Source organism: Pelmatolapia mariae, linkage group LG4 (assembly GCF_036321145.2).
Source record: "Pelmatolapia mariae isolate MD_Pm_ZW linkage group LG4, Pm_UMD_F_2, whole genome shotgun sequence".
NCBI lineage: Eukaryota > Metazoa > Chordata > Actinopteri > Cichliformes > Cichlidae > Pelmatolapia > Pelmatolapia mariae.
In genome coordinates, this window is record NC_086230.1 from 17808569 (window position 1) to 17819765 (window position 11197).

General features: G+C 42.4%; 1 protein-coding gene across 1 annotated transcript; it reads left to right on the plus strand.

The window, feature by feature from the left end:
- The first annotated feature begins 3509 nt into the window (after nucleotides 1-3509).
- Nucleotides 3510-5517, plus strand: LOC134625382 (uncharacterized). Its single transcript, XM_063470603.1, has 2 exons — nucleotides 3510-5066; nucleotides 5285-5517. The coding sequence occupies exon 1, from the start codon at nucleotides 3598-3600 to the stop codon at nucleotides 5020-5022; it is 1425 nt and encodes a 474-aa protein (XP_063326673.1). The 5' UTR covers nucleotides 3510-3597; the 3' UTR covers nucleotides 5023-5066; nucleotides 5285-5517.
- Nucleotides 5518-11197: the final 5680 nt, after the last annotated feature.

Consider the following 11197-nt stretch of genomic DNA (forward strand, 5'->3'; position numbering starts at 1 on the left):
AAGAAAGGTGTTACTGATTAGGGGGGGGGGGGGGAATCCAAACTTACATGCCCCAGATCACTGACATAATATTTGGTGTTGTTTATCCTGCTCATGATAGCTCAGTTTTTGTTGGTAAAACACAAGACTGGTATGGCCTGAAAGAAGGTTTTGGCTAAAGTTCAAGAAATATTATTTATTCTAAATTCTTAGAAAAATTACAAAGTGATACCTTTTTATTTCTAAAAACAAATTATTTGTAAAACTTCAGCGTCTGTTTGGTTGATTGCTTGCAGGAATAACCAGGAGACGCTGGATTTTCTGAAATTGTACAGACCTCAAAATCATGAAGCTAGCCATCTCAGAATTCTGCTTATTGGGCCAACTGGTGAGGGAAAATCTACCTTCATCAACTCTGTTGACAGCGTTTTACAAGGCAGAGTTGCTAGTCGAGTTCCAACAGATCAACACCTTACAGCAGAGTCATTCACCAAAAAGGTATCTATCTATCTATCTATCTATCTATCTATCTATCTATCTATCTATCTATCATTTTTTACTGTCAAATAATGACTGTAGCTGCTTTAAACAAAGACTTATGAATTCCATCTTCTGTTTTCAGTACAAAACATACAAATTCTCCAAAGCCAATGAAGGTTATTACTCATTTGTTTTCAATGACATCATGGGCTTGGAAAGTACCAAAGGCGTTCATGTGGAAGACGTTAAACTTGCCCTAAGAGGACATGTGAAAGATGGTTACGAGGTAGAATCTTTTGACCTTTGGTTTTGTTTCATATGTCTAGTTTTTTGGTTTTGTTTATTTATGGTTTTGGGGTTCTCTTATATGGGTTCATAAGATTTGCAAATCACTGAATCGTGTTTGCATTCACATTTTGGTGTTACAATGTTTTCATTTAAAATGTATGGGATATAGTAGGGGGATATATGTTTACAAATTATTATTTCATATGCCTACAAGATAAAAGTTAATATCTTAAAAATAAGCTGTGTGTGAGTTCAGAGTTGAGTAATGGTGTGTAGTCTTGGTTTAGATCTTGTGACAAGTTCTGTTTATGATGTGCTACCTTTCTTTTGAGTCATAATAATTTTAGCAGTGATATTCTCAGTCTCAGCATGAGCCTGCTTTTCTTCTTTCAAGCATCACTCCCTCCCTGTATTCCATGTCCTCGGGCGTTTATCACAGGCTGATAATTTCTGGACTTCAGCAGCCTTTAAGACCTTATTGCATGGTCAGTTCATTCTTTTCTGACTTTGAAGACCCTTGATTCTGACTTCTACCGTCTTTCATCCTATCTCATCTTCTCCAGAGTCAAAACTTCGTAAGACTTACTCTTTTCAGGGCTCTGTTTAGTTTGTGCCTTCTGAATATAATCATAATTAATCACAATTATTACTTAAACTCTTGTAAATGGAAAATAACTTTACACCTCTTCTTACTCCATTGTTTTCTAGCTCAATCCTGAAAAAAGGCTGGAAGAGGGAGATCTAGGATACAACGCTGCTCCTGAACTGAGTGACAGAGTTCATGTTCTGGTCACTGTTGTTCCTGCTGGCTTAGTGTCTTTACTAACTCAGGACATGATCGCAAAGCTGAGAGATATCAGACTGGCGGCTACTGCGTTGGGTAAGGCAACAGTTGCAAAGGTTTCTGTAATACATTATTTGGACTAATTATATATATATATATATATATATATATGTATATATATATATATATCTCCTAAGGCTAGACCCCCTATGCTAAGCGAGCCTACCGCAGACGTGAGCGAGACAGATAAATATGAAGGCATGCTGGCTCGGAAGTCGCCCGGATCAACAAGGTCCGCGTCAGGTGTTGAGGAACCAGGGCACCCTGACGACAAGTGGGCTACTGGAACAAGAAGGCATCGGTGGGCAAGAGACGAAAACAGGGCGTTGTTGGAATGCTACTACGCAAGTAACCCTGGCGGAAGGGGTTACATGAATAGGATGAGGGACCTATGGATTCTTCGATACCCAACATCCACAATGATGGCAAAACAACTAGTAGCTCAGTGTTCCAACATTCGAAAGAAGGGACTGCTCTCACAGCTAGAGATTGACGAGGTACAACATAAATGCTACGGCAAGGAGGAGTCAGCACGCCAGGTCAGGGGGGAGATATCATCACCCCCACCCGAGATTGGGTACATAGCCCCAAGTGCGATAGGAGAAGGATCGTTGAGTACGAGAGGAACTGACCTGAAAGATAGGATCATGGCCAAGCTTGAAACCTGGATCCCCCGTAGCCGGTTACCAAGATTACGTGAAGTACCCTCAGAAGGTCTGCTAGATGATGTTAATGCAGCACTATGGATGATACCTACAACCACGATTACCGACACTAACAAGCTGATCTACAATACGTCAGCAGTGATCAGTGAGATGCTTGGCTACAAGTTGAACAGCCACAAGGGGCAGTACCCCCCATGGAGAAGGAGGCTAGAGGGCAAGATCAAAGTAGCACGAAGGGAGGTTAGCCAACTAACGGAGTTGCAGAAAGGCGCGACAAAGAAGGTGCATAAGAAATACAGCAAGCTGTCCATACCTGAGGCCTTGGAAACTGCCAAGCAAAGACTCACAGCCTTGGCCAGCCGCTTGAGGAGGTACACCAGAGAGATAGAAGGCAGGAGAATAAACCAGCTGTTCTCCACAGAACCAGCAAAGGTGTACTCTCAGTGGCAAGGGAACAATAAGAGAACAGCACCACCAAGGCTGGAGACGGAGCAATACTGGAAGAGCATATGGGAGAAGGACGCAACCCATAACGGCAATGCTCAGTGGCTAGTGGATCTGAGGGCAGACCATAGCGACCTCCCTGAACAGGGTCCAGTAACCATCACAGTGGCAGACATCCAAGAAAGGGTCTCCAGTATGAAGAGTTGGACAGCACCAGGGCCCGACATGGTTCACGCCTACTGGCTGAAGAAGCTAACTGCACTCCACGAGCGTCTGGCAGCACAAATGAACCAGCTGTTAGTTAACGAGAGACACCCGGAATGGTTAACCAAAGGTCGGACGGTCCTGATACCCAAGGACCCCAAGAAGGGACCGGTCCCATCCAACTACCGACCAATAACCTGCCTCAGTACTACATGGAAGCTCCTGTCAGGCATCATATCGGCTAAGATGAACAGGCACATGGGTCAATACATGAGCGGGGCACAGAAAGGGATTGGCAAGAATACCAGAGGCGCAAAACACCAGCTACTGGTAGACAGAACAGTCAGCCGAGACTGCAAGACCAGACTGACCAACATGTGCACTGCCTGGATTGATTACAAGAAGGCCTATGACTCAATGCCCCACAGCTGGATACTGGAATGCCTAGAATTGTACAAGATCAACAGGACCCTAAGAGCCTTCATCAGGAACTCAATGGGGATGTGGCGTACAACACTAGAGGCCAACTCCAAGCCCATAGCACAAGTCACCATCAAGTGCGGGATCTACCAAGGAGATGCTCTGTCCCCACTGCTGTTCTGCATAGGCCTGAACCCCCTCAGTGAGATCATTAACAAGACTGGCTACGGATACCGACTACGAAACGGAGCGGTTGTCAGCCACCTCCTGTACATGGATGACATCAAGCTGTATGCCAAGAGTGAACGAGACATCGATTCACTGATCCACACTACCAGGCTATACAGCAATGACATTGGAATGTCGTTCGGACTGGAGAAGTGTAGTCGGATGGTAACAAAGAGAGGGAAGGTAGTCAGAACTGAGGGGATTGAACTACCAGAAGGCAACATTGCAGACATAGAGGACAGTTACAAGTACCTGGGGATCCCGCAGGCGAATGGGAACCATGAAGAGGCCGCTAGGAAAGCTGCAACCACCAAGTACCTGCAGAGGGTCAGGCAAGTCCTGAGGAGTCAGCTGAACGGTAAGAACAAGATCCGGGCCAACAACACCTACGCCCTGCCCGTGATCAGGTACCCTGCTGGGGTAATAGGCTGGCCAAAGGAGGAGATAGAAGCCACTGACATAAAGACAAGAAAGCTCCTGACCATGCATGGAGGGTTTCACCCCAAGTCCAGCACCCTGAGGCTGTACGCTAAGTGGAAGGAAGGAGGCCGGGGACTGGTGAGTGTCAGCACCACAGTCCAGGATGAGACAAGAAACATCCACGAATACATCACGAAGATGGCCCCAACTGACAGCGTGCTCAGTGAATACCTCAGGCAGCAGAAACCCAAGAAAGAGGAGGAAGGCGAGGAACCATCATGGAAGGACAGGCCCCTGCACGGTATGTACCACCTGCAGATAGAGGAGGTGGCTGATATCCAGAAATCCTACCAGTGGCTGGACAAAGCTGGACTGAAAGACAGCACGGAGGCACTAATCATGGCAGCACAGGAACAAGCACTGAGCACAAGATCCATAGAGGCTGGGGTCTATCACACCAGGCAAGACCCCAGGTGCAGGCTGTGTAAAGATGCCCCTGAGACAATCCAGCACATAACAGCAGGGTGCAAGATGCTAGCAGGCAGGGCATACATGGAACGCCATAACCAAGTGGCTGGCATAGTATACAGAAACATCTGTGCCGAGTATGGCCTGGAAGTTCCGAGGTCAAAATGGGAGATGCCCCCAAGGGTGGTTAAGAATGACCGGGCTAAGATCCTGTGGGACTTCCAGATACAGATGGACAAAATGGTGGTGGCTAACCAACCGGACATAGTGGTGGTGGACAAACAGAAGAAGACGGCCGTAGTGATTGATGTAGCGGTTCCGAATGACAGCAATATCAGGAAGAAGGAACACGAGAAGCTGGAGAAAAACCAAGGGCTCAGAGAAGAGCTCGAGAGGATGTGGAGGGTGAAGGTAACAGTGGTCCCCGTGGTAATCGGAGCACTAGGTGTGGTGACTCCCAAGCTAGGCGAGTGGCTCCAGCAGATCCCGGGAACAACATCGGAGATCTCTGTCCAGAAGAGCGCAGTCCTGGGAACAGCTAAGATACTGCGCAGGACCCTCAAGCTCCCAGGCCTCTGGTAGAGGACCCGAGCTTGAAGGATAAACCGCCCGCAGGGGCGAGATGGGTGAGGTTTTTTTTGATATATATATATATATATATATATATATATATATATATATATATATATATATATATATAGATAGATAGATAGATATATGTGTGTGTGTGTGTGTGTGTGTGTGTGTGTGTGTGTGTGTGTGTGTATTAATTTATGGAATATGCAGCAAAAGAGGAGGGAGAAAAACAAATGTTTATAAAGTGATTACGTTTTTGCATTAACAGAAATTCCCCAGCTGGCTATTCTCACTAAAGTTGATGACGCCTGTCCCAAGGCACAAAGGAATGTGAACAACATCTACAAGAGTGACTACCTGAAGGAACAGGTAAATTTTGTTAATTTTGAATGCGCTTTTTCAGTTACATTTTCTAAATTCAGCACTGAAATCTTTTTGCAGTTACTGATTAACTGAAATCTTTTCAACACTCAGGTCTACAAATTTAGCCAGTTTCTGGGCCTCCCGGTGAACAGCATCTTTCTTGTGAAGAACTACAGTTCAGAAATCAATACAAATGATGCCACTGATGCTCACATCCTGTGTGCACTGAAACAGATGATTGTCTTTGGAGAAGACTATCTCAGCCACTTGAATGACTGAGACATGAGAAATGAAATATTTCATTTCAACATCAGACTGAATAATTATTCAGTCGCACGTTTTATACCTAGACTGTCTGTTAGTTTTCACATTCTGCATTTTTGCCAGCTTTCTTTCCTGGCTTCAAATAGGCTAAAGTTCATTAATATGTAGCAACTATTTTCCTATCTCACTGACTTAATGCACACAGTTTTAATACTGCATTAGTCTACAATGCCTTTCCTCTCATACACATCACACCACTGCTTTTATGCAAAAACTGTATTGTTTTCAGTCTGTATTGTGTGTTTGACCTCTTCATGTTTTTTCCCATAGCACATACAAGTCACCGGTGTCTTCTGCTTGATTTGACTTCCTCCCCAGTGTGATTGTCTTAATTGTTTTTATCTGTGTCTGTTTTTCCCCTACGGTTTCCACTTCTTTTGTATTTTTTTAGTAACTTAAAAACTCAGATTAAAAAAAAAAGAAAAGCTTTCAAATTGTGTGAATAGAGTCATTGTGTTTCAGGACTAGGCTTTTCTCCAGGACATTGTAGGTTTGACCTTTAGTCGAGATCTTTCCCAGAAATGTTGTGAGATCCTCTTAGGGGATCTCACATTGCTCCCTGCTGGGTGTGCCAGGAAAAACCTTCAACCATTTGATCAGATGGCTCCATGTCAGCTGCATCCTTTCAACATGAACGAGGAGCATGGCCACTAGCTCTACTAGCTCCACATGTTAGATAATGGATTTGCATCTACAGGTCCTTCTCAAAAAATTAGCATATTGTGATAAAGTTCATTATTTCCTGTAATGTACTGATAAACATTAGACTTTCATATATTTTAGATTCATTACACACAACTGAAGTAGTTCAAGCCTTTCATTGTTTTAATATTGATGATTTTGGCATACATAACTCATGAAAACTCAAAATTCCTATCTCAAAAAATTAGCATATTTCATCCGACCAATAAAAGAAAAGTGTTTTTAATACAAAAAAAGTCCACCTTCAAATAATTATGTTCAGTTATGCACTCAATACTTGGTCGGGAATCTTTTTGCAGAAATGACTGCTTCAATGCGGCGTGGCATGGATGCAATCAGCCTGTGGCACTGCTGAGGTGTTATGGAGGCCCAGGATGCTTCGATAGCAGCCTTAAGCTCATCCAGAGTGTTGGGTCTTGCGTCTCTCAACTTTCTCTTCACAATATCCCACAGATTCTCTATGTGGTTCAGGTCAGGAGAGTTGGCAGGCCAATTGAGCACAGTAATACCATGGTCAGTAAACCATTTACCAGTGGTTTTGGCACTGTGAGCAGGTGCCAGGTTGTGCTGAAAAATGAAATCTTCATCTCCATAAAGCTTTTCAGCAGATGGAAGCATGAAGTGCTCCAAAATCTCCTGATAGCTAGCTGCATTGACCCTGCCCTTGATAAAACACAGTGGACCAACACCGGCAGCTGACATGGCACCCCAGACCATCACTGACTGTGGGTACTTGACACTACACTTCAGGCATTTTGGCATTTCCCTCTCCCCAGTCTTCCTCCAGACTCTGGCACCTTGATTTCTGAATGACATGCAAAAGTTGCTTTCATCCGAAAAAAGTACTTTGGACCACTGAGCAACAGTCCAGTGCTGCTTCTCTGTAGCCCAGGTCAGGAGCTTCTGCTGCTGTTTCTGGTTCAAAAGTGCCTTGACCTGGGGAATGCGGCACCTGTAGCCCATTTCCTGCACACGCCTGTACACGGTGGCTCTGGATGTTTCTACTCCAGACTCAGTCCACTGCTTCCGCAGGTCCCGCAAGGTCTGGAATCGGTCCTTCTCCACAATCTTCCTCGGGGTCCGGTCACCTCTTCTCGTTGTGCAGCGTTTTCTGCCACACTTTTTCCTTCCCACAGACTTCCCACTGAGGTGCCTTGATACAGCACTCTGGGAACAGCCTATTCGTTCAGAAATTTCTTTCTGTGTCTTACCCTCTTGCTTGAGGGTGTCAATGATGGCCTTCTGGACAGCAGTCAGGTCGGCAGTCTTACCCATGATTGCGGTTTTGAGTAATGAACCAGGCTGGGAGTTTTTAAAAGCCTCAGGAATCTTTTGCAGGTGTTTACAGTTAATTCGTTGATTCAGATGGTTAGGTTAATAGCTCGTTTAGAGAACCTTTTCATGATATGCTAATTTTTTGAGATAGGAATTTTGGGTTTTCATGAGTTATGTATGCCAAAATCATCAATATTAAAACAATGAAAGGCTTGAACTACTTCAGTTGTATGTAATGAATCTAAAATATATGAAAGTCTAATGTTTATCAGTACATTACAGGAAATAATGAACTTTATCACAATATGCTAATTTTTTGAGAAGGACCTGTATATTAGTTACATACATTAGTTACAATAGAGTCATCTCCAACAGTCATTCACTGTATTAGAAAGAATGAAAGAAAGAAATAACTATATGGATGACATTTTCACTCTTGGGCCAGCACGGTGGCATGGTGGTTAACACTGTTGCCACACAGCAAGAAGGTCCACCATCTGGTTGGTGCCTTTCAGTAGGGTTTGAAGTTGGACTTGCTTTATTTAACTCATCTATTAGATCATCCTAGCTTCTGAAGTAAAAATACTTATTAAGTATTTTTGTCTCAGTTTGTTATTTATAGAGAAAGACTACAATATTCTGATACGGGACTCTCCAAGCCTTCACTGAAGAAAGGCAACCTATAGAAGTTAAAGTTGTACACAAAAATTTTTTTTCCATTTGATTTTTTTTTTAAGTCATTCGTGTGACTGTTAATTAAAATGATAATCTAATTGTACATGTAGCTGAGCTAAATTATGTTTGGGACTCCCTTAGTACTCACTGAGTACATCATACATCAGATTTAATGAAGTCCTTTTGTGTGGGTTTGCATCTCCCCCCATGCTCGTATCTGCTTAACACTACTTTTGTCAAATAAAGACTCTGAAACAAAAACCCTTAAATTATCTTCAGTTGACTGAATATGGTTTCAGGGAAACCAGAGAGGTGGTTCAGGCACAAGGATGCCTCCTGGGGGAGGTGTTCCGGGCTTGTCCCACTGGGAGGAGGCCCCGGGGCAGAACCAGGACACGCTGGAGAGATTGCTGCTTATGATGCTTATGCTGGTGGTAACACGTCCGATAGGCTCATCTACAGAGACGTCACTGCAATGCGTCATTTGATAGTGTACAGAGGAGAGAGTCTGTTTGGAATGAACAAATTCTACTTTTAAACAGTTCATCAGTGAAAAATCATACAGGGTAAAAGCACTGGAAGGTTTCATAGGTAAACATATACAGATTTTTGCCATAAAGTGGCACAGTGAGACTTTATTCATGTATGAAAAATACACGAGCTTGATTAAATCAGACTCAGAATTAACACATGCTTTAAAAGAGACAATATCCCAAAACGTTGCATCCACCAAGAAGTGAGTGGTCGCTCTTCTTCATAAAAGATGATCAACGAGTCAACAAGCCAACGAAGCTGGACTCGGGTCCAGCTCGGGTCCACGAAAAATTCAGACTCTAGAGCTCATTTTTATCAGGTAAGTAATTCTTTGAGCACTTCAGATTATTCTCTTTGCCACTGTTCAGAGAAGAAGAATTATTATGTTAAAGCCTAATAATCAGAATTTTATGGTTAGATTTCTATATGTTGTTGTGATGGTACAGATATACAGCAGTGAGTCTATGCAGGATGTTACTAATGCCAACAAGAAAGGGAAAATTTTACAGTAACTGATTTTTGCAAGTGGCTACACCCATTTAAAAAAAAAAAAGTTTAATTCAAGTTATTAAAAATGTACCGAGAACTTAATGAAAAAAACTGGTGTGCAAACCTTTCACTGTGCTGCAAGCTATGCAGAGAGTGATTTTATTCACAACTTTCACTTTCTCATATCACTTTTTTTAATACTTATCTTCCCTTATCATGCTCCAACATGCTTGTGGTCACACACCCTACTTGTGATGTAAAGCATTATTTTATTTTTTTTCTCCAAATCAACCAATGAACAAAAGCTGTGGGAATTAAAATAAAAAGCTGTTGTTCAAAGGTAAAATACAGGAAGATAAAAATTGTTAAAAATGCATTTATTGAAAAATTGTAATGTTGCTCCTCTCCAATTATCTGTCATTTGAGTGGCACGTAGGTGAAGTTGGGAAAGGCACAGCCAGATGGTTGACATCAGGGGCTTATCACCCGGCAAACAGACTAAACACTGGACCTTGCCCATCTGTCTTTCTTCCTTCTCCTTCCCCAGCTCCTCCATGGCAGACACCTAGACTGGTGGAACACACTCTCATAACTCACTCATGCAATCATATGGGCATGCACTTGTATGGACACCTACTTTTTGCTGCAAGCTTGAACCACTTATATTTAAATAGTTGTCTGGGTTGATGATTTTGGTGTCTGTAGTTTGTTTGCACTAAGTTGTGGAAACGTTTGGGGCAGAGCTCCAAACATTATCTACCAGAGCACGCCTACTCATAGTTGACTTGGAGCAACCCGAGTTATGTTTTAGTAAGCAACCATTAAATTGGTCATTAGGTGTAGATTCATCCATACCACTGGTTTATAGACGAAGGTGACCAAATATTACTAATTTTGTGTCAATGAAACTGAAAATAATGCCTAAAATTGTTGGTTGTGTCTAGTTTTCATGCAGACCCCCAAAAATTTGTCACAACAAAATTCGCTAATATACATTTTAATCCTTAAAGTTTGCCTAATATGTCCCAAATATGGGTCATTTTAAAATGGTTATATATCCTAAATGATTAACCCATTATTGATGAAGCTTGCCTTATTTGGCTTTTGTACATCGACTCTGATCTTGGATTTTGGAAGTAAATTTTATAATGCTGCAAAGAACGTATTTAAACATCCCACTAATATTTTATCCTCATTCAAGTACTGTGACTCACAGAACTTGCACAGTTCTCTGAAATGTATTCTCTAAAATGAAAATCTTCAAAACTATTGTTGTTTCAATTAAAAAGAGACAAAAGACAACCGTAGATGTAGCTTCAAATTGCAAAAAAAATAATTGTTTCTTGGAATAAAGTTTGAACAAACACAAAAACAGACAAAATACACAAAAGACCAGCAGCCCAGGGGCTTTCAGGGCTTCTAACTTCCCAGAGGTGTCTGCCAAGGTCACACATGAATATATGCCAGGTCGTGGCAGATATTCAGAAAATTCGGCACTTTCCAGTTCTCTCCCTATTTACCATGTGCTATGTGGATCATTCTCCTATAAGGTCCCACAGACTTTTATCAGAAGCCAATTAGCTCACCCTTCTGCCACGAGCAGGCCTTGAGGGGTGAAGGTGCTCTCCAACTCCTACTATGAAAAAGGTGTATGTGAAGAACTATTGATATAATATCAGCGGGCACACAGTCTTTGTATTGCTAAAATCTTTATACTCTCATGCTCAAAACATCCTATTTATTGCGAGATAAATATATTTCTAAAATATATGAAGCATCATTTTGACTTAAAATGAAGTGTCTATTGGTATTATGTGGG

Excerpts from the sequence above, each read along its gene's own strand:
- LOC134625382 (XM_063470603.1), top strand. The coding sequence starts at position 3,598 with ATGGATGACATCAAGCTGTATGCCAAGAGTGAACGAGACATCGATTCA.